Genomic DNA, 24,274 nt, shown 5'->3' with positions numbered 1-24,274 from the left:
TTATGATGTGTGCAACTAAAGGAATAGAGGATGCTTTGCAAAAACACAGTAGAGCATCTAACCCAGGCTTTGAGGGACAGAGGGAAGGTGCAAAGGCTAATTGACATCTAAATTGAGATCTGAAGGCTCTCAGGCAGATTTTCTGCTGAAAAAAATTGGAAGGCGTAGGGATTGGAGAGAACTCCAACTAGAAGAAACTGTATAAATGAAGCTCAGAACCAAAAAGAGTTTGATATGATGACAAAACTGAGAATACAGTTTGACTTTAGTACAAGAGAGGAGAGAGGAGTTGGAGAAAGAAGGCTGAGATGAACAGAGAGAGACAAAAGTCCTGAAGGGTCCAATGAACTGTTTTAAGTATTCTAAATTTAATCTGAGCATTAATGTCAGTGCAGTGACGGATCAGATTTGCACTTTGTACTGAAGCATCTCAGATTACACTGGGGAGAAAGGATGAAAAGAGAGAAGACCACTTAGGAAGCTAATATAGGATAGGTTCCAGATGTGAAGATAGCCTGGAGTACAGTAATGGCAAAAGGGAAAGAGAAAAGTGAAAGGTCTAAGGAGATATTTAAAAGACAAACTGATTATTGTGAAGAAGACGGAGGAATCACTGATACTTCCCAGTTTCTGGCTTGGACAAGGGCTGCATGATTGTTGCAGACTGTTGAAGAAGCCATGATAAATCTATACTGGTCTGAAATGTAAAGTGGGAGGGGTGACGCGGCAAGGGATAAAGCTGGAGAGGTTGGTTGGGGCCAGATAAGTTTAGCTATAGGTTAAATGAAGATTTCTGTGATGTTGTTCTAAGAGAAATGGGAAGCTATGGGGAGCTTTATTGTTTGCACTACTCATTCTCGGGGAAGTAAATAAATGGAAATGAAGACTTTGAATAATTCCCAGGCCCACCATGTGTGGCTGGGCAGGCTCCATACTGCACAAATCCAGGGGACGCCATTCGCATAGACCATGATATAAATGGCACTCCCGAAGTTGTGCAAAGCACAGTAGCCATCCTTGATATTTATGTGGTTCTCTATTTTATGTGAATAAATCTTACCTCCTCAGTATAATAATGAACATCTCTAGAGCAGTGCTTATGTTTTACACTTTTCTTCTATTTCTCAAATTACCTAGCACGGTTCTGAACGCACATCTAACTCTTATTGAAACACTTTGTGGTCTTGACTCTATAGAGACCACTATCCACTTGGATTTTACTATTACAAGCACTACCTACTCTCCTATCACAGAGTAATTCCAATTACACTCATCAGCTTTACTCTGATTTTAGTTTTTTTTATTTCTTTAACAAGTTATTACATTTACATGTCTATATTTTTACTGAAGCAAGTTTTATGACACTGATGAGTTTTAATGCATGTTCTCGTTTTCCTTCACTGGTCATTTTTCACTTGAAAATATTTGTGTTCCTCCCTTGCTTTTCTTTAGAGAAGAATTTTCAGGCCTTGATTTGATTTCTTTCATCCTCTATGATTATATACCTCTGGCCACTATTCTTTCATTTGATTAAGAATTAGTAAATTTTGGTATCACATATCTATTTGTCTTGCTTTCTGTGAAACACTTTTTCACTGCCATAACTATAAAGTCAATTGTGGGCTTCCCTGGTGGCGCAGTGGTTGAGAGTCCGCCTGCCGATGCAGGGGGCCCGGGTTCGTGCTCCGGTCCGGGAAGATCCCACGTGCCACGGAGCGGCTGGGCCCGTGGGCCATGGCCGCTGAGCCTGCGCGTCCGGAGCCTGTGCTCCGCAACGGGAGAGGCCACAGCGGTGAGAGGCCCGCGTACCGCAAAAAAAAAAAAAAAAAAAAAAAAAGAATGAGTAAATTTTGGTATCACGTATCTATTTGTCTTGCTTTCTGTGAAACACTTTTTCACTGCCATAACTATAAAGTCAATTATGATTTTAGGTGTTATATCCCTTACAACACACAAAGATCCTTATAATTTATTTAAATGGTCAGAATGAATCACAAAATGTATATATAGTCTTTTTTACATAAAATTCAACTGTAATCATAAATGATTCAAGAAACTCTTATGATCAAGGGTAATATATTTTCTCCTTTTAAATTTATTCTCATTAACTTCAGTATCCTCTGAATTTTGTTTGGTGATTCACTGTCAATTCAGTCATTTGTGAGTGAAGGACTACCACACCTGACATGTCACTGTTGAGTGGGGAGGGGTGAGAGGAAGATGAGACAGAGATCACTGACCCTCTCACTGGCAGCCAGCAACTCTTCTGAGAGGGCAAGGAAGCACAGTATGTACTCACTTATTTAACATATACTTCTAGAGCATCTCCAGGCACTCCTCTAAAAAAAATCTACAAATACTAACCCATTAATCCTCATTACAATCCTACCAGGTAGATGCTATTTATAGCTCGCGAGTCTATGCCCTCCTATTTCTCCAATGTCAGTCACCCCATTTACCAATGAAAACTGGCCTCTGTGCTAGGTTTAGAATGCATACCATCTCTTGAATTCACATGATTCTGCCATTAACGTTACTGTAGGTCTCTTCCATGATTACTGTATTAAACCGAAATTCCACTGATTTGTCCAGTGCAACTGTGACTCTTGACTAGGTCACTGCCCCCACCATCTATATGGGAGATTTATACTGAGTGAGTATGTAGAGCATAAAAGTTATGGCAAGTTCAATTTACGTGATACTTCAGATAAAAATGATTAGAACTTACGTGTTTATAGTTAACGTGAAGAAATATAAAATGGGCTTTTAACATAGTTTCCAAATGACCATGTAAGTTCCACATATCCAAGCCTTCATTTTCATTTCAGATCTCTCTCCTGAGGCCCAGAGCCCTATCTATCCAAACTGCTTACCAGAGTCACTGGCACATAGATCTCCCAGACACACTTCAACCTCAGCACTGTTACTGAGTGAAATCGCCATTTCCCCCGAGCTGTTTGTATCCCTTCTCCATTAATGAAGTGTGCTAATTTGCCTAAGTGACCAGAAGCCTTGGAGTCATTTTGTTTGTTTCTTTGTTTCTTTCTAAAAGTCATTTTATTGTGAAAGCATGAAGGACTGCCTTTCATCAGGCAACAAGTTTGCCATTTCAAAGCTGTTTCAACATTTATTGAGTGCCTATGTTGTACTGGACCCTCTGCCAGGTGGACGGCTGTAACAGTATTTAAAAACAATTTTATTGAACTATACTTAATTTACAATGTCGTGTTAGTTTCTAGTATACAGCAAAGTGATTCAGATGTGTGTGTGTGTGTGTGTGTGTGTGTGTGTGTGTATCCCTGTGCTATACAGTAGGACCTTGTTGTTTATCTATTTTATATATAGTAGTTTTTATCTGTTAATCCCAAACTAATTTATCCCTCCTCCACCCTCTTTCTTCTTTGGTAACCATAAATTTGTTTTCTATGTCTGTGAGTCTGTTTCTGTTTTGTAGTTTTGTAAATGAGTTCATTTGTATCGTATTTTAGATTCCACATATAAGTGGTATCATATGGTATTTGTCTTTCTGTCTGGCTTACTTCACTTAGTATGATAATCTCCAGGTCCATCCATGTTGCTGCAAATGGCATTATTTCATTCTTTTTTTATGCCTAAGTAATATTCCATTGTATATATATACCACATCTTCTTTACCCATTCATCTGTCTATGGACATTTAGGTTGCTTCCATGCATTGGCTATTGTGAATAATGCTGCTATGAACACTAGGGTACATGTATCTTTTCGAATTACAGTTTTCCTTGGAGTCATTTTGAACTCCTCTCTCTCCTCACCTGCCCCTGCCAGCCCCCTTCTACTAAGTCACAAGTCCGACAGACCTCTCATCCAGCATGACTGCTATAGCAAAAATGGATACCTGGTCTTCCCGATCCTGTTTCAATCCCCTCCAATCTATTCTCCACACTACTGTGAAAATCTTCTCCCTAAAACACAAAATGAATCCCTCCATCCCTCTAGTTAAAACTTTTCAAAGGTTTTAGGATAAATCCAAACTTCAGATGAGGTCCTTCATAATTAGGGCTGTTTTCCTCTCCAGCCACTGACTTGCCTCTCTCTTGTCCTATTACCCCAAGAAGTTCCAGCCATACCTAAACATCTGCCTTTTCTATCAAGTACCATCTTTTCTCTTGCCTATTTGCCTTTGCACATAATGTTCCCTCTACCCAAATGCAGTTTTCCTCTCCCATTTCTTCATCTAGCTAACTCCTAAGAAATTAAGCACAGATAACACCTCCTCCTAAAAGTCTCCCATGACCAGCACTCCTCATTCCTAAAACTTGATTAGGTACCCTTCATATGTGTCCCATATGTCTATATATCAGACACTTATCAGAAAGTATGTATTTATATATCTCACCATTAGCAAATAAGCTCCTTACGGGCAGAGTCTATGCCTTCAATTTTTGCATGATCAGCATCTAAGCATGCATCTGGCACTTGGGCACTCAGTAAATGTTTGTTGAATGATGAACGAACAAACTCTGAAAATTAATGTGCAATTTTCTCTTTTTAGGTAAATTTTAGTTAAAATAACAAAATGGATAAAGTGTTCATAGTTCTTTTGTTAGGTACACGAGGTCAGGTACATAAGTGTCATTATTATAAATTCATAAAGCTTTAAGGAACTCAAATGAGTCATTTAAACTATCCCCTCACCTAAAACCACCCCACATACATATAATTCTATTTTAATTTAAAGTCTTCTAGAGAGCTGCAAATTTTAAATTAGTTCTGTCTTCTTCTGTCAATGTGTTTTCTCTTTTACAATATATACCTATTACACCCATCTTCCTGGAGAAGATTGGAATGTTTAGGAATGGGGTCAGTATAGAGAATAAAGAGGACAGTTCTAAAAGGACTGTCTGCTCCAAGAGGTTTCATGGGTAATATGTGAAGAGGAAACTTTTGGAAGGCAATCAGTTCAAAAATCTATCTTCAGATGAAATTCTTTGTTTTAATCATACTCTACCTAGTTTACTTTTTTTTGAGACAGTTTACTCTAAAAGATATGGATACAAAGTTAATAATTAAGAGCCATGGAGTGGAGACGGGGGCTGGTTATTTTTTAAATCAGAAATATAGTGATAGTTGCTACAGCTGAACTCTGAACATAGCACTGAGTTTTGTAGCAGCAAAAGTAGAATGAGAACCACTTTGTGAAATAAAAGGAAGCAGGAACAAATTTTTTTTTCCTGAAATCATACCTAGGCCTGACTTGAAACATAATAGTTAATAAAAGATTGGTTGAATAAAAGAGTGTATCTTTGTATTAAAAAATTTAACAGCAAAATGGACATCTTCAATGATAGGTTTTTAAAGTTGTGGGAAAGTCTAAGTATCTATTTTTAAATAAGCCCTCAAAAAAAATAGAGGGACTTTTAGAGTTATTAGACTAATTCTACAAAGACATTTTTATAGAAAACTAATGTAATCTAGTCTACTTACATAATATAATAGTGATTCTAACTTGACACAGAGATACAACTCAGAATATATGGAAAAGTAGAGAGAGATCATTTCCTTTGGAGACACAGGCACACATACACAAGCACAAATATTATTTGTTTTCACCTAGATTTTTTAACAGAACTTGAATAAACAATAAATTTCAAATTGAGCCACCCTTATAATAGAAAACTGGGGTGTATGGCAAAACCAATACTTCACTTTGAAAATTAGGGAAGTCTGACTTGTGTTCAAATGGGCCATTCCACCCACTACAAGACAAGGCCAATTTGTTTTCTCAAGGTATGGCCCTGGATTTCTCCTAGGGCCAGTAAATCTACTCAGTAGAAATCCCAAAGTTCTGCCCCCAATGAACATGGAAGAAAAGCCCTTCACACCAAGTGTGATTAAATAAAGAACAAAGGGAAGCGTTGAGTATACACTCACATCAACGAACCAACAAATACCAAGGGCCTCCCTCTTCCCTGTACTCTACCTCACATGTTCTCAAAACACCCAGGAGAGCAGGCAGTCAATCCCAGGGCAGCTGGCCTCCCTGGGCCCTGAGGAAGTCTCCTGGGCACTCTTCCTGATAACAGCAGGTCTCAGTCCAACAACTCTCTCAAGTACTCTATTGGTTCTCAACTTCCAGTGGATTACACACTTTCCACAGGTGATTTTAATTTTTTTTTTCCCCAGGTGATTTTAAAGAGCTTCTGGTTTGATAAGACTTTCCTTAGAAGCCAGAGGAAACCAAAAGGTCTTCTAGAGCTCTGAGGCCAGTTTAAGCCCTAAATACAACTTCCACTCCCTCAAACCTCCAGGTAGTTACCAATTAAAGTTAGTCCTCTGCATCTGGGCCTCCACTCAAGATCCCATAATGGTACTCAACGAGACCTCAAAAGCAGTTATGCACAATTACTGGACAGTCACTGGTACCCAAAGGCCTAAATAGATGACTTGTTTTAACAGTTAACACTGAGGTTTATCTGGAACTCCTAGAACATCTAGGAATAGTTTCCTGATACCTCTGAGGTAACACAGAAAGAGCACAAGGTCAGACAGCAATTAAGAAACAGGTCCTAGTCCCAGTTTGGCCACTAACTCACTTTGTGATGAGGGCAATTATCCAACCTTCTTTGGGCTTTAACCACAGTGAACAAGATACCTACTCTACTTACCTGAGCTGTTATAAGAATCTAATCTTCTAAGAGATGTGAAAACACTTAGAAAAATAATTACTCCTTCCTTCATTCTATTTAAACATGTTGAACATCTGCTCTATACTAAGCATTATGCTAGGCATGAAGTTTACATCTGGTAGAGAAAGCAGAAACTAAACCATTACAGTTGTGATAAGGACTATGAAAGAGAACTATTAGAAGCAGGGAAAGATAAATCAATAAACTCAACCCGCTGGGAGGGCTCAAGGAAGGTTTCCCTGAGGAAGCTACATCTGAACAGAGCCATAAAGAATGAGTAGGAATTAACCAGGCAAAGAAGTGTAGGAAAAGGTTCTAGTAGTCAGAGGAGCAAAGGTCTTGAAAAAACATTCAACGAATGTAAAGTGCTTTTAGGAAACACTAAAATAACTTTTCAAAAACATTTAATCTATGACATTGAAATGTAACCCCACAATCTGCCATTTCAAAAACCCACTCTTACAGGTTTATCTACAGCGTGGATTTTTCTTTTTAGTCATCAAACTCTTCCTAAGAAAACAGTGAGGTCCCAGCCCTGGTTGCATTATTTTCTACTTATGTACCAATGCTTAGATAACAAAACAGATAAATGTCCATGTAGGAACAACGATTTGGGACACAGAATAAAATTCTGAAAAATCTTGTTTTTAGGACATATTGGTAGGTGCATAAAAATTCAGAATTTTTATAGCTCCCTGGAACATTTTCCACTTAAGTATATGGAAAAAAAAAAAGAAGAAGAAAAAAGAAAAAAAAAAGACCTCTATCCCTACCCTATCCTTAAAGAAAAAGTCAGTGCTTTGAATTAATTATCATACATTCAGAAGTATAAGGCTCCTTGTATATTGGCAAATACATCAAATTTAAATGGCATAATTGCTTAAGTTTTCTGAAGTTGCTTTACTAATTATCTTTTCAGTTCTAATATCCTTTGGAACAATAGTTTTTGTAGGAGAATCACGGTATTGTACATGTACCTCCCAGGATGTGTTTTAAATACATTATAAATGTTTACTACAGGCTTTTCCTTCTCATAGCAAATTGAAGTTCTAGATCATTAATATGAAGATTTTCACCCTGCCCCAGACACATGCAATTTAAAATCATTTTATGTCAACATATATTACTTATTTTCTTGAATTATGAACCAAATAAATTGCCTCAATTTGGAAATTAGCTTCATACAGGTGCATATTTAAAGTGATAGGCAAACTTTTCTATTCCTACTCTTCTGAAAATGTGCATAACTATGATTTGCCATGTTTACTGTTTGGCTACATATAGGTTACAAGCAAAATATTACAAAGTATTATTTTAAACTTTACCCCCACTTTTCTTATATAAATAGCTGCTTCAGAAGAAGTTTATTTCGTGCAGCTAAGCAGTTTAAAAATCATGTTCTTCAGGCTTTTACTGGCTTATTTTAAAAGACCTTCTAAACAACCAAAGAGTGGCCTGGTACTCCAATATACCACAAAACACCTTTCTTATATTTTATAATTAAACAACCACCTCCAATTGCTGAGATTCCACAGTTGGTACAAGTAACGATGTATTATCACTACCATTGAAGTCATGTGTTATTATTCAAAGAGGTGAAATATCCAAATTCATTTTTAAATAGCTGCAAGATGTAATGGCTCAAACATATAGGGTTTGAGGGAGCATAAAGAGATTTTATAACAAACATTAAACTTTTTAATGTTTTCACGTATGTCCTTTTGATTTAGAAAGAACAAAATCTCAGTGAGGAAAAAAAAACTCTAGGTTATAGACACATTGTACACAGTTCTTTCTAGTAACAATTTTGATTGGAACTCAAACTTATTTTTGTCCAAATACTCTGAAGAAGATATCTTGCAACACTTTGTTTTATAATTACTTTGGACATATTTAATAGAGCAGATTCTCTCATTAGCACATCAAAAACACAATGAGAAAGATCAGAAATTTTAAATGAAATAAAACTTCATTGATAACTTTCACCTTTAAGATTCCTTTCACACTGAATGAATTTAAAAATTCTAAACCAGTAAACTACTGATTTATCATGATACCTATATGGAAACTTTTTTTCACATTATTTTGGATCTATGATACATATGTATTTAAACAGTTTATTAGGGAAGACAAGTGAGAAAACAAAACCCTCCCAGGTATGTAGACAGTATGTCAAAGTCAGGAATAAAATGCACTGGTATCTTATGATACCAAAATGAAGTCACTTGACTGAAAAAAAAAAAAAAGCTTGATCAAAATATATACTTTATGTACACATATTTGGCTCATTCAAAAGCATTTTTAAATCCATGGTGATGTTTTAAAAATAAACCATTTAAATGGTTAAGTTGACTATTAAGAGAAGTTTTCATAACAAAGCTTACAGGGTTTTTTTAAATTAAAAGAATAAATATATTGGAATACTCATCTGTCCCTATTTAAAGTTTTTAAAGGGGGGCTTAAGTTGAATTTAGATAATATGAAATACATTAAAATAAGTTCCTCAGGGGAAAGAAAAATCTTACCATTCCATCAAGATATTAGGCAAGTGCAGATAACTTCAAAACATTAAGTTATATTCCTTTTGTATTCCATTCCTTCATAAGCCAGACCATAAGTAGAAATAGGTGGCTATTTAAGAATGCCATATCTAAGTCACTTATACTTTGGTGATGACTTAGCCTGTTTGGATTGATTAAATTCCACAATATATTCTACATTGTATACTTATGGGAAGAGATAATCTGTCACTATTACACTAAAACATGATACTCTGTATCTTAAGAGTTATCTGTACATCCATATTTCAGTATCAAATTTATAAAAGAATGTCAATCATTTTCCCTTTTTAAGAAATCATGTTTTAGTTTAGCTGTATACATACTGTCCAGAAAATTAATATTTGTAAATAGCAAGTGTCCATTCACGAAGGCCATTGAGTAGGACTGAAAGGGAAAAAAATCCAAAAATCAGCGCATTCAAAAAATGTAATATGCTCTAATGAAGTTAACATGGTCAGTATATATGAAACTCTGTGTGTCCAGCACTGTTCTGGGCACTGTAAGGAGTATACGTGCATGCATACAAGCACACACACACGTGCAGAACAAAGAAGATGAATTCACATGAAACAACGGTAGAGCAAAAGACTATAAATTCTGAAATTTTCAAAATGGAGAACAGATTAATGGTTGCCCAGCATTAGGAACAAGAGGGAAATAGGTGTGGCTATAAAAAGGCATCACAAGGGATCCTTGTGGTGATGAAAGTAGTATCTTGACAATAGTGGTGATGGATACACATGGTATAAAATTGTATAGAACTAAAAGCACACATACACTTAAAGTACAAGGAAAACTGAAAAACTGTTGGATTTTTATCAATGTCAATATTCTGGTTGCGATATACTACAGTTTTGAGGTACACTAGCTCTCTATATTATTTCTTACCACAGCATGTAAATCTACAAATATCTCAAAATTAAGTTTTTTTTAATGATTATAAAATACACTTTCCCTATTCTAAATACATCCCCCTCCCAAAATAAAAACATGCAATAATAAACACCAGAATCCCTCCCAGTGACAGAAGAAATTGCCAGCTAGGTGCAGTAGTAATTCCCTTCAAAGAAACACAGAGTAAACAGTATGTCTAAACATTCTTGCCCCGAAATATGTTCTGAATTTTCTTCAAATCCGTGTTAATTTAATGAGTTTTAAAGATCACATCCCATAAACTGAAGATTTCTCATGACACAGTAGCAATAAAATTCTACCTTCAGATGGTGGTGGAATCATCCTTAATCAGAGACAGAGACGAGGGGAGGGTACCACCATTTTCTTCTCTGTTTATGTTAAAAGATAAGAAGCAAATCACACACACAGGCACACACTCTTCCTCTTCCTGTAGAGTGTACATGAGGTCGGATCGAGACGTGGAATAACAGCACCACAAGGATTTCTCAAAGCTAAGTCTCTGCCTACTTGGAATCTCTTGGAAAATATTCAAGCATATCTTTGCTCTTTCGCTAATGCAAGACAAGAAATAACGGGTCAACTGCTCTGGAATTCCTTTGGTGTGAGAAAGTCAAGTCGAAGGTGATCAAAGGCAGGGCATCCGGATAAAATGGGTCTGATTAGGGTAGATTCAGACAACCTGACATTTGCTTGGTTGCGATAAAGATGGAAATAGGGACGTCGGGTCCCTCTCACACCAATCTGGAAACTTGACCCGCTAAAGAGATCGAACGCTTCTACAGCCTCCGCGGTGGATTGGAGGAAAATTTAGGGACGCTGTCCTGTCCCCATCCTGCCGCTCCCCAACAGCTCAGCCGGCTGGGGAGCGGGGCGACGGGGACCCGGGGCGAGGAGAAGCCCGGGGACACTGGGCGACGAGGGGCCGGGGATACGGGGTGAGGGGCGAGGCAGGGCCAAGGACCCAGGGAGACTAGGAATGGAGGTGCGGGGAGAAGCCGCGGCACCAAGTGACGCGGGGCCGGGGTGCGGGGCTACGGGCGAGGCGAGGTCAGGGACATGGAGCGACGCGAGTGCGAGGTGAGGGCTCACCCGCGTTTTGCAGTGTCTCGATGTTCTGCGGTCTGGTCGCCAGCTCCGCCACCATCTGCACGAATTGGGTCCGGGCTTTCTGGTACTGCTCGAACACTGCGGGGAGAGACACGCTGCAGCGCGCCGCCCGCGGCCCCTGGGCCCCGCCGCCTCCCGTCGGGGCGCCTGTACCTACCTTGCAGCACCTGCCTCTGACTCATGGCGCCCTCGCCACCAACTCGGCGGCGCCCGGCTCGTCCGCGCCCGGCCTGAGAGTCCGCGGAGGGGGCGACCGTGGCGACCGCTCGGACTCCGACGGGAGGCAGGTCTCTCTGTGTACCCGCGTCTCCCGGGCAACCGACCGGAACCGGAACGCAGCCCTCTCGCGGCAACGGCGGTCCCGGGCGTGACGTCAGGGCGCGGTGCTCGGGCGCCCCGTGCGCGGTCGCCGTCAACCGGGGAGCTCAGCCTGTGCTGTTTCCCCGACGTGCGGAGCTCGCCCGGCGGCCGCGGGAGCCGTGCGCCGTCGAAGGTCACACCCTATAGGCACAGGAGTCCGCCAGGAGGTCAGGGAGTTTCACAGACGGAACCCGGAGGGAGCCCCACGTGCCCAGGAACCCGGTCCAAGTGCGGCGAGACAAGCAAACTTTTACGATGGAGTCGCCTGGGCTTCGACGGTCGAGAAAAATCTCATATAGGACACTGTGTAATCTGATAAATACATTACTGTCAGTACAACCTTAAAGTCAAATGTTTTCCCCTTTAGTCCAGCTTTTATATACCAGGCATTTCAGGTTTCAGGATTCCTGGAGGGTCAAGACAGCTATGTTCATACATTTAATTATACTGTATTGAAAGCATTTAATAAGCACTCATAGAGATTCAGTGAGGAAAGCAGACGAGGAAACAATATGATAAACGTCCTGTCTTCCTTGACTTTCTCCAAAGTACTACCAACTTTGCTGTTTCCTCACTTTTATGTGATTTTTAAACATGTTGTCTTTGTCTTTTAAATTTAGGCTTCATTCTGTTGCTGAAGGACATTTCCAAAAGAAACTGAGAGAATCTTTACCTGGAAAGCCTTGATTGAAATTATCTTAACCAGACTTCCCTTGCTGACATAACTTTAATTCTTTACCCAGTTTCTTTTGACAAAAGTTAGGTAGTCTATCACTGGTTTCTAGTTTGTCTGAAAACTGTATACCAAATGTTTCAGTGACAGGTTTCAACTTTAAATGTTCCTCCATCAGAAACTACAATTTCGCCAGATGTCAAGTGAGCGGATAGTCACAGCTGCTGCTGAGTAGTGCCAAGACAGGAAACCTCTTGATATCTCTTCTTTAATAGAAGGGAGCATGCAAACTTAGCTGGGGTGAGTCCTATATAATAATGTTTCAAATCTCACTCTGACTTGAGCTCTCTGATAAAGTCCTGGTATTTTGTGAAGCCCCAAATAGTTGTGGAATGGACTAGCAATCAGAGAGAGAAATAGGTATGTTCAGCCGGGTCCCTACCACCCCCAGAACAGGTGCATGTCTTTTGCTCCGGAGTTCAGAAGCCAATGATACCCACAATCCCTTTACTTAACTCTGAGGCATAAAGTTTAACAGGGATCTCCACATTTCCCTAAGGAAACAGGTCCTTTAGAATTAAAGTTTTTGTGTGTACTAATTTAGAAATTGGGGGGCGGGGGGAGGGACAAGTTGAACAAATAATTAAAATGGCAAATACACCTTCACTGTAATTTTATTTTCAGTTCCTTGTTGCATTGTGAAAAAAGAAATCCCCTTAAAACTAAAAGGTTCCATATTTGGTTTCAGTCCTTTAACAATTCAAACTCCGAAGTGACTACAGCTGCCATTTTTAGTAATTCTTTTTACTATGTATTTTCTACTTGAAACGTGTTGAGATAAGAGCTCAATAGTGAAAAAAAGGCTAAACCTATAAACGTAACAGTCTACTTACGGAATCCTACAAAGTTTGAAAACTTAAGTTCAAGTGGTATATAAATTATTTTTAACTATAGATTCTGAGTATTTGTCATTAACAGTGCCTGTGGGTTAAACTGTATTGTTCCTGATGAAACACAATATAGAATTCCTACTTTATATCTGAAACTGGAGATACTAAAGAAGCTAGATCTTTGCTCTTTATTCTAGCTTTCTTTTTTAAAATCCTTAAAATTAAATGGAGAACTGTAACAGATTAATTGTAAAACATAAATGAACTGTTAGTAATTCAAATATAAGATATGGCAAAACTGAAAGATTACTTTTACTGACAAAGCCAATCTATATTTTCTGACTCACTTTTCAACTTACTAACTATAAAATAAAATACCATTCTGTTTTACAAAGCTAGTTGAATGCCCTAAGATGACATACACACCTCTAACAGTTAAGCAGTGAGAAAGAAAATTATTCAAAGGGATATTTCAATTAAAAAAAAAGGAAGAAAAGGTGCTATTTAAGATTACTCTTCTTAAAGTACCAGCTGACTTTAATACAGATATACAGTGTACTTGACACATTAAACTATACATTTGATTGAGAATGATACTTATTATCTGAATAACTTGCAAAAATGTTTCCAAGAAAGATTTGTGTGGAAGACTTTGTCCCCTTTTGTATAAAGCTAATCACATGTAATTTCAAAATCATTTCTGCATTTATCTTTTTATGAAAATGAGACTCAAAAAAGACAACATTATAAAGCCAGTTTAAAAATCCTGTTCTGTTTCTCTTTAAAAATCTGCTCTGGGAATTCAGAAAAACCCATTATCATGGGAATATATTCTGCACGTGCCTAAAAGAAATTTTACTAATTTTAACAGACATGTTTTCTTTTCCTTCAGCTTCTAGAAGAATTTTAAAAGTTAAAGCTTTATATGTTCTAAGTAGATATTAATATCCACATTTAAAAAACTGCTGTTGAATGAATCAAGTGTATATATATTCCTCTCCCAAGCCAAAAACATTAAATATCAGTGTGTGCCAGACACTACTACTAATAGAATGTGCTTGTCTTCTAGGACATGAAACCTAGTGGGAGATCGACATCTAAAGAAAGTTTAATTCATTAAATAAGCATATACTGCAGCCTGCCCTGTTTTAAGGGCTATTATTGCACTCAGCACTGTTAAGTGCCTTGGGAACAAAGAAGAGGGACTTAGGATAACCTAGGGGAAGAAGTGAGAATATCTAAAACATCACTTAACTAATAAAAGGTATCTTGTTTTTAAGAAAAATTAGCTGACTTTTGCCTAGATATGAAATCTCCTTCCCTCCTCCCCCAAAGAATTAAAACATAATGGTAGTATTTAAATATGCATTCATTTGGCAACTGCATGTAATTATGCAAGTCATAAGAATACAATAATCATTTTGCCAACATCAAATCTAAAATTAATAATGTTTACATACTTGAATGAAAAATAAAGGTATTACATAACCAAGTTAGTGGACTCAAAATATTACCTATAATGATGAAAGCAAACATATGACATCTTAAATGTTGCTCTGCTCCTCTTTTGAGTAAAAGCCTCAGGAGTTTACATTTGGGTTTTAGCAGACCAACCGGTTGTGCCATCAAGTTTGTCAGCAGAGCAGAAAAGACTCGGACACTTCCATCCAGAAAGAGAAGATTAACATTTCTATGCTGATGTTGTGTTTGTGTCTTGTTTCCTATTCTTTGCTTTTCAAGCCTTTTAAAGTCAACTCCTTATACTTCAGACTTTAAAGTGTTTACGTTTCTTTGTGTTAAGGCCAATAAAATGTTTAAATGACAGTGATTTTGCTGGCCCCAAAGTTCTAAAGATACGCCTGTACATGGCTTCCTTTTCCAGGAATTCAGTGGATGCATAGATTGAACTCATCCTTTCCACTTCCAAAGCAAACCGTGATTAGGGGGATTCCACACACGAATAAGTTCACCTCCAAAGCCACCATTATAGCACAAAGTGATTGATACTAAAAATTGATGATTCTAATGTCTTAAATACAGCATAACATTTTCGAAGGCAGTGGGACATGCATAAAGACCAATTTATTGCTGCTTGGTGTGCGTGTGTGTTATGTGAATATCTTCTTTTTAAAGACTTATGTGAGTATTCCTTTAAGACTGTACCCAAACCCCGCACCACCAGATACCCTCTAGGCACCCTGCCATAGAAGTCTGTCAGCCACTCCTTCTCAGCGCTCCCCAGGACCCCCACCCCTTTAAAATCTTGGCCTTGGACTTCTCTGAGACAAGGTCGGTGCTATTCCTTTCCCACGTTTTTATTAGTACTGGACGCAAGAGACAAAAGATGTAAGGTGCCACATAGGAAAAAAAACCCGGAGCCCACCAAGCGCGCATCTAGGCCAAGACCCAGGAGGACGCGGCTCACGCATCCCCCATGTGCGGGTCCTGCCAGGGTTGCGCGGCGACCCCGCCCGCCGCAAGCGGAAGGTTCTGGGCCGACGCTGCGAAGCTAGACGTAGGCGGGTCTTCGCGCGCGCAATGGGCACGGGGTCCCCGGCTCGACGGCGCTAGCCTCGGGGCAGGCAACTGCGTTCAATGTGGACGGGGTGTCGGAGCCGCAGGAAAAAGGAAGAACACGATGCTCCGCCGATGTCCTCGGCTTTTCCTTTAGGCCAGAGTTTCTCAGACTCCAGCGGGCACCCCCGCGCACTCCGCGCAGTTCTCAGCGGGGAGGGGGCGCGGGAACCTGTTGGCGTTGGGGTCAGGCCATCGTTCGAATCAGAAAGCCGCTAAGCCCCCGCCGTGGGTCGCTGGGCTGGGCCGAAAAGGGGGCGCGGGGGCGGCAGCGCCGGGAGCGCCGGCTGGAGGAAGAGGCGGGGGCGCGCGGCCCGAGGGGTAGAGTGCGGAAGCGTGGCGCAGGCTACGCGCGGGCGGCCCCCCTCCAGCGGGGCCTCCGGGGGCCGGCCGCGGGCCTGCGGGTGTGAGCGAGGGGGGAGGTCCCAGCTTCGGCTTGCTCGTAGCCCTGCGGGCCGCCGGCCTGGGGATCAGGAGGGAAGGGGCCGCAGATGCCGCAAGCCGGCGTCTGCTGGGGGCGGGTTGCAAGATGAAGAAGGCCTCTGTCCTTTCGCTTTGCTTCCCCCGGCCAGGCCTCCAGCAAGCACCGCATCGCTGCGCGGGCTCTCGCGGACGGGTCCCGGCCCGAGCCTCCCCGCGGCGCGGCTGACCCGTGGGCCCGGGAATGGTGTGGCCAACTCGCAGGGGCGAGCCCGAAGCGGGCGGAAGCTGGAACCCCGGGAGCAAAGGCCCCGCAGCGTTGCGCAGCCAGAAAAGCTCGCGGCGGCCGCTCCGTTCGGCCCTGCTTCCCCTGACTTGCTCCTCCAGGGACTTAAAAAAAGAGAGCCCCGTTAGCGGGGGAGGGGGATCAGACTCTCTTGGCCGGGAGTGGGGTGTGGGAATCCTACACCACCTTACATCAGCCAGCTCCCTAGACCCCGGCGGCGCAGGCCGGATCCCAAAGGCTGAGTGAGGAGCCCAAACCTTACTTTAAAAAAGGAAAGAAAAAAAAGCTGCATGTCACTGCGCATGTGCAAGCCTCGTGTTTTTGGTTTGTTTTTTTTTTTTTAATTTTTGACGTCATTTCGCTACATCAAATCTCAAGCCAAAACTTCTTGCTCATTGACTACTCTGAAAAATAATTGACTGTATGCTCTGACTCCTAGGAAATACTGCAAAAGTACAGAGAGACAGTGTTCAAGGTTTCTGCTTTCACAAAAATAGCACAGGCTGTCTATCCACCCTGCACGTCGGTTCCCCCCACAGATTATCAGAGCCGAGAGAGAGCTCCGCTAAAACGTAGGCTAGACTTGGAAGACTCAGTGGCACAGCTTCCCATTTTTTAAGTGGAGATAACTTGCGCTATGATTTGCATCCTCCTTAGTCCAAGTAAGCTATACAACACAACTCCTGCCTTTTTTTTTTTTTTGGTATTTCTGAGGAAACATCTGAATATTGCTAAAGCTGAACTACTTTACGTCCTACTCCAGTGTTACCTCATATTTATTTTTTAAAGCGAAGAATAAAGGTTTTCATATGGACAACATAAGAAAAGATTAATGACTACCAATATGAAGAAAACACTAATGCCTTTCCCATTAATAAAACAGGAAATGAATAGTAAAGAAATGCTTTTTATTCTAGGACTGCTTTATTTTTCCCGGTGAAATAATACGTAATTGCTTATTCTGATTATAAGTCAAGGGTAAAGGTCTTGGAAGTTTACAGATAAAATTAGATGTATACAAGTAATGTCAGTATATTTATGGTCAAATCCCAGAGAACCAAACTTACTAAAAAACTTTTGGCTTAAAGATTGCCTTGCAATACTAAGGACACCAAATGGGGACAATTAAGATAGAGACTTCTTGTAGCACAATTGGATAGAAAAACCTTGATTTTTTTTAATATGATGCTTATACATAATGCTTTAAACGTATGGCAAACATCTAAGACTGATACCAATTAAGATGTCAGTTATCTTTCTTGGAAAGTGTATTCTCAGAACCCAATGCAGACCATGATAATATAATAGACTTGGTTGCACTAAGGTCTGTCTTTAAGTTTAGAGAGCCTATATGAATTGTGTATATTAAGTTCATGAAAAAGGATTTCCTTAAGCCTATTTTAAAGGTTGCTTATATCATTCTGTTGTAAACTTACTTTATTCTAATGAATTTCCTTAGAAGTGGTCTCCAAAGTGATAATTTTAATTGGTGAATAATTTGAGCAGAATGATTATTTAGTAAAAGTGAGTGGGGTCCTTCAGATCTCATAACCTCTTTCTCATTAGAAAATGATGGCATAGTTTGAAGAGAACCCAAATGAATATATTTTAAGATAACTGTCATGAGGCATATTTAGAAAGAAACAGCTGGTAAACACATTTTCCCAAGCTTACCCTGACTGACTTCTTCAGTTACACTAGAAAACAAACTGTAATATATCATGTTCAAAGGAAAAACACTCTTCTGAGTTAATTACTGGTAACATTAATTTTCTGATTCATGAACAGCTAGATGCTTTCTAAACAGCACTCCATCTTCCCAGTATCATTTATACTTAAGTATTTTGGATGAGTGTTTATTGAACTTAGGAGTCTTGTTCAGAAGGTTGGAAAGGAGTCAAAAATTGCATGGTAAGATTCTATAGAAATGTAACCAATTCCAGTAAAAAGTCCTTTGTATGGAAGTACATTATGGAAATGACGTGGTTGTCAGACCTAATTGCTTGGCTTTTGAGTCCTCAGAAGAAATTCTACAGCCTTAGGGGTGTAGACTCAAAAGCAGCAGCATTTCTGGTTTCAGTTTAAATAAAACAATGAAATCCATCATTATTCAAGTCAATAGCGATAATTCACATGAATATGAATGCACTTTGATCTTATCCTTCAATTCATTGAAAGACACAGTCGTAATGAAAAAGGGAGATAATCTCTTTAACTTGGTCCAAAGCAAGTTGTTGGAGTTTTCTTTCCTGAAAGACCATAGAAAGGAACTTTTCACTAAAGCCTTGCTTTCGTGTTTTTCAGGTGGAGGTGGGGAGTGTTGGGCAAGCTACAGGTCATTATGTTGCCCCCAGGAACCAAGTAGTGCTAACTTTCTTCTTTGAAGTAAACTGTCTTATTTAATGAACTTGACGTTTTGTGAAGCTTAAAGGTGAACCCCTTTCATAACATCATACCTAAGAAGCATTTTAGGAGGCATGTTGATTTGAGTTTACCATCAGATATGATTAAGACATATTAACTATTTTCAGTATGTTTTAAAGATTAAATTAAATAGGATATTTCAAGCTGCATTGTCTTAGATTTGCAGTATCCAATAGTAGTTCCTTAAGAGTTCCTGTTGAACTGTGAAGACAGTTAACACCCTGCCTGTGCTGTATGAAAGTCACTTTAAAATATCATCTTATGCCTATTTAACCAATTTCCAGACACCTTTGGTGGGAAAATAACAAAGTTACAAGTTCTTATTCTTAGAATTCTGGAAACATCTGTCAGATATTTTTTAGTACAGTCACCACATTCGAAATATAATTAGGTAAAAATATGCACGAATGAGGATATCTGATTAGTGCCACTGGCTTGGAAAATCTTTACCTTTTCATTGAGTTCATTAAAGATATCCAAGCTTTATAGTAGTTATTAGTAAGTTTTATTTCTCACAAGGGCTGTTGAACTTCTGGAATCCTCTGGAAATTCAACAAATATTTGTTGAGTTATGTTAAAGGGACTCCGGAGCATACAAAGATAAGTAAGACAGGTGCTTGTCCTCAAGGAGCTTTAAACTTAAAAATTTCAGCACATCTGTGATTTACACTAAATGTCAATCTAGGAAGAACACTCCACTAACTTAATAGCTGTTTAAAACCGGGTCAGTTGTTAAGAGCGATGAAACTTGGCAATGCATGTATTTCCCGGGGTTATCCTACTAGCTAATCAAAATATTTTGCTGGATACATTTAAGATTTTTCTTCAATAAAAACTTGTTTAAAACATTAACAAGAGTTCTGTTAAAAATTAAATCAACGTCCTAGAGCCACAGACATTAGAAAAGGCAGAAAGATTCCTAAGGGTTAATGTCAATCATTTTCTTTATGCATGCCTACTGCTGACGTCTGGTGTGGTTTATCACATGAGATGAAGGAGAAAAAAGTGCTCCATCCACTTATGTATAAGAACAAGTATCTGGAGGTAATGTTTGAGCTACACAAGCAGTTATATTATGAATTTCGTGCAAAATATTCGTGGTAGACAAAGAAGAGGGAAGGCTGTAGCGTTTGCCTGTGGTTATAACCCAGAGGAAAGCCACCTTTACCAAGGGCAGACACAACCCTAAGCTCTTTGTGTCGATGTTACTAGAGAGGGAGTGGGCATCTTGACTTCTTTCTTTACCACCATCCTTATTGCTGATATCTAGAAAAGCTTTTTAATGGACTGGCCATTGACAAAGAATTTCGGCTCAAGTTGGAGACGAGGGCACCTGGGGCTGGGACGAAGCCGAGCGCCGGGATCTCGGGGGCTCAGGTGCCTGCGCGGCAGCGTGCGCTTGGAGCCTATTTGTCTATTGTCTGCCATGGGGGCAGGGCCGAGCCGGGGGAACTAGCTTTCGAGTGGAGCTGAGGGTCTCGGAGGATGAGGACACGGAGGGGTGGAGGCGAGAGATGTCAACGAGGGCAACCCCTAGAGTTCTAAATGCTAGACACCGAGATGTACGAAGCGGCGGCGGTACCCGCGGCTGCAGCCCCGGCTGCAAATCGCCGTCGTGTGGTTGCTACTGGCAACCGAGCCTGTGCAGAGCGCGCAGCCCCGCAGCGCCTGGAAGGAAGGTGGCGAGGGGAAGCGGCGGCGCCGCGGCCGCCCCGGCTCGGCCGCCCGCAGGGCTCGCGCCCCCGCCCGCGCCCCGCGGCCCCTTCGGGCTGTGACCACTGCTGTGCGGCACGCAGGGCCCCGAAAGGCTCTCGGGTTGGGGGTGTCGCTGCCTCGGGAGCGTCAAATTACTGGCGTCCTCCGCGAATGCAACATGGCAGCTCTGGTTCAAAGACGACTCTTTCAGTCCGCCGGGGAGGCGGGGGCTGCGGACTCCGCTGCGCGCCCGCCGCCTCCCTTCCCGGCCGCGAGTCGGCCCTCCTGGCGCCCCCGCCTCCGAGTCGGGCCCAGCTAAGGGCAGCCGCGCGCGCCGACTCGCCTTGCGCTCGCCCCTCGGCCCTTTGTTCTCCTCTCGATAGGCACCTCGCGCTTCGGGGGCTTTTAATGGAGACCGTGTAAGACAGGGTGACCCCGGGTGGGACGCCGACGTCCTGGCACTCCCCAGAGGTGTGTAGCTCCCCGGGTCTCCCAGGGGCTCCGGAGCGAGCTGAAAGCGCCAGTCCGGGATGCTAACCCGACACTACCCGAGGAGCCGCGTCTCGTCGGGTGGGTCCCTTTCCGTCAGGCCTGGCCCGCCTTTCTCTTCCTTGCTTCCGAGAGGTGTGAGGCGGGAGGCCAGGGCTGGCACGCGACCCCCGCAAAAAGACAATGCCCGTCACGCCCCAAGGAAATGAGATTCTCCGCAGGGGAGAGGAAAGCTGCGGGCTCGCAATCTGGGAAAAACGGGGAGAAAAACACCCGTTAGTCCTGCGCTGGGCTCCACCCCGCATCACACTAGCCCTTGGGCGCGGGTGGAGCCCAGTGCAGCCCCGAGGTCCCCGCCCCGGGTCGAGGGGGAGCCGAGACGCGGCGCCCTCCACCGCGAGTGGGGGAGGGGTCGGTGCTCCGGGGAAGGGGGGAGGCCTGGGGGAAATTTGCATTTTTAAAAACGGCGGTTCCGAAACGACCTTGCCACGTAGACAAGCCAGTTGTGACGTTCAGCACAACGTGCTACTGAAATACCGAAATCCGCCACCAAATGGCGGCTCCTGCAGTCTGCCGCGCCGATAAAGAGGACTCGCCGGGCGTCGCCCATTTTAGGCCGCTTTCATTTCTCTGCTGTTACCCCGGTCCCCCTCCCCAAGCCGTCCCTTCCTCTCCCCGTTTTTGGGCGCACGTGGGACTCCTGGGTCAGAGAAGCTTTTCTGCCCCGGGGATCAGGCAGGCGCGGACTCTGCTGGAAACCGCTGCGTCCCGGCGGCTTTCAGAGGCGATATCCCAACCTCCAACCGCCCGATCCTCTGCCCCGCCGGGGTCTCAATGGCGCCGGAGTGCGAGAGCACCGGACCTTCCAGGTTCGCCCTGCCCGGAGCCCCAGGCTTCGCATTTGGGTCCTAAAGTGTGGTCCTTTGCCCAGATCTTAAGATTCCTATCGCGCAGCCACCCCTTCCTCGACACTCACCTGGTCAGGTTTTCTTCCCAGGGGATTAGAGCCCGTTCTACCCATTAAACAAGTTCAACTGGAGGACCCTTCGGGTAGGCTGAAGCTCAGCCTTCGGGAAGCCTCAAATGGCAGTTTTATATTTTGTTAATAATTTGGCTTACAGTCTTTCCAACAAAACCCTAAACTCCAAGGACACCTTGTTATTGAAGGAGAAAGGGCACAGGATCTGAAGCAGCCGGAGGGAGGAGGGCAAAGCGAGGCGATAATCTGGAATGGCCCCGCAAGGAATCGCTTCTGAGGGCTTTGCAGGCGACGCCGCCGCCTCCCGGGACGTGGGACACTTTCCTGCCCGCGCTGAGCTCTCGCGGCCCAGGGGCCGGTTGCCACGCCTCGGTGTCCCGCCGGGCGGAGAGGCCTTCGGCAGGACGGGGGCCGCCTTGTGAGATCACGCGCACCCGGCTGTCGCCGCCGCTCGCCACCGGGTCCGGCCTTGGAGACACGACTTCGTTTTCCCGCCTCCCCAGCCTGCCGAGGCCTGGGAATCTCGCTTTCAAAATTGGCGGGATCCGAGTACGCCGAGCCGAGGGTGGCGCGCCGCGCACGCGCAAAATGGCCTCCCGGTGCCCCGCGGCCTGGGCTCGAGCGTTGGGCCGGGCCGAACCCCGCGGCGCAGTCGGGGGCGGAGGTCCGGGCTGTCGCTCTTTGCGGTTCTCGGAGAGCTGCTAGTTAAAAAATAAAACAGGGAGAAGGGCCGTTTTCTCTGTAACCGGTCCTTTTGGTAAAGGCTCCCTAATCGGGAAGGCAGCGCTGCCGGGAAACGAAGGTCATTTTCTCCGGCCGGGCGTCCTGTGCCCTTTCCACCGGGCACCCGAACATAGGAAGCCTTTCTTTCTCTCTTTTTTTTTAAGCCGATGCTCTTTCCACCCTAATTACCCTCGCCCCCGCTTTATCTTGCAAGCCGCGCACTGCGCTCCTGTCTTCGGCTTTCTTTGAATATTTCCACTCGTGGGGGCACTTAGACCTAAGACTGGAGCTCCTGGACAGGCTTCGCTGTCTCCAGTAACTTCTTTATCCATCTCTGTAACGTTCTCATTCCTTCCATCCCAATTTTCGACGCGTTTCCCGAGTACCCTAGTCCGCAGCCTTCCGAGGGTCTGTTGGGTTCTAGCTAACTTAGAAGGACAGAGTTGAAGAGCGCCGAATCCGCACGGAACTTGAAATCACGTTCACTTTGAAGTTTGGAGTTGATGACCACCCAACAATCAGAGCAAGAAGTAACTTTTTTTTTTTTTTAACTGAAATGTAGGTGACTCTGAGGGAACATCACTTGCTATTTTGGGAAATTCCCTTCTAATAGCCTCTGGAAGGGATATTTTAAGAAAACAGAAGAATGGGGGTAATTTAACTCATCCATTGGAAGTTTTATGTAGTGCTTACTATTCATTTAGGGGGTTAAATGAGACTTCGCGTGAGTTTTCCACAGGCACTTGAACTTCAGAAAACTCATAAGGATCCTGGAGTAGCCTTTCCAGTGATGAATAACTGTTGATGTCGTCGACTTGATGAAGACAAAAAGTTGATGGTGAAGTCTTCATGTGAGACCTCTAGAAATTGCACACTCAGAAAAAGAAACTGGTGCAAATAAAGGAAATCCGTTTCAAGAACCAAAAGAAGAAAAAACGTTAAAAAAAATTAAGTGCGGAAACAGGAAACACTCGACTGTGTAAACATTTTCGGAGACTTTCATAATCAAAACTGGGAGATCTTGAGATTTGTAAGGAGATGGACAGGCTTCGCGGTGGCATTTCCCAAGTCTGATCTACTGGGAGGCTCTAATATGTGATACTTTCTCTTCCTTGTAAAGAACCCATCTATCTGAATTCTGTGGTCCCAGTTTAATTCAAGGTTTTATTTTGGAGGAATCCGGATTTTTTTTTAAGCGACCTTAGAAATAATCACCTGTTGTACTGTTCATTTTTTACTTGAAGAAACATCCTCAAGCGAAGTGACCTTATCTAACCCAAGAGCCTTATGTTGGAGCTGCGTTCTGTGCTCTTTGAAACTTAGAAGTCTTAAAGGTATATACTTTTTTTTTAAGGGTCCTTTAAAATGTAATTTCATCAAGACCTTTTGTTTTGGATAAAAGGCGAGTAAAACTGTATGGAAGAAACAATCATTGTATTTCAAAATAACATGGAGCCTCCATTTCATGGAGCACCAAACTGAATCAGAATTTCCAACTGTCATTCCAGGG

At 42.6% G+C, this 24,274-nt stretch overlaps 1 protein-coding gene across 2 annotated transcripts in view; it reads right to left on the bottom strand.

Annotated features, from left to right (window-relative positions):
* The window catches only part of SPAG6 (sperm associated antigen 6), a 73,894-nt gene extending 62,461 nt beyond the window's left edge, over positions 1-11,433 (bottom strand). For both annotated transcript variants that reach the window (XM_060121339.1, XM_060121348.1), the window contains exons 1-2: positions 11,409-11,433; positions 11,234-11,329 (exon numbers count right to left, since the gene is read on the bottom strand). In XM_060121339.1, the coding sequence (XP_059977322.1) occupies positions 11,234-11,329; positions 11,409-11,433 (121 nt within the window). The remainder of the gene's footprint in view (positions 1-11,233; positions 11,330-11,408) is intronic.
* Positions 11,434-24,274: the final 12,841 nt, after the last annotated feature.

This window comes from Lagenorhynchus albirostris, chromosome 1 (assembly GCF_949774975.1).
Source record: "Lagenorhynchus albirostris chromosome 1, mLagAlb1.1, whole genome shotgun sequence".
Lineage (NCBI taxonomy): Eukaryota > Metazoa > Chordata > Mammalia > Artiodactyla > Delphinidae > Lagenorhynchus > Lagenorhynchus albirostris.
This window is presented reverse-complemented; position numbering and strand designations above follow the sequence as displayed.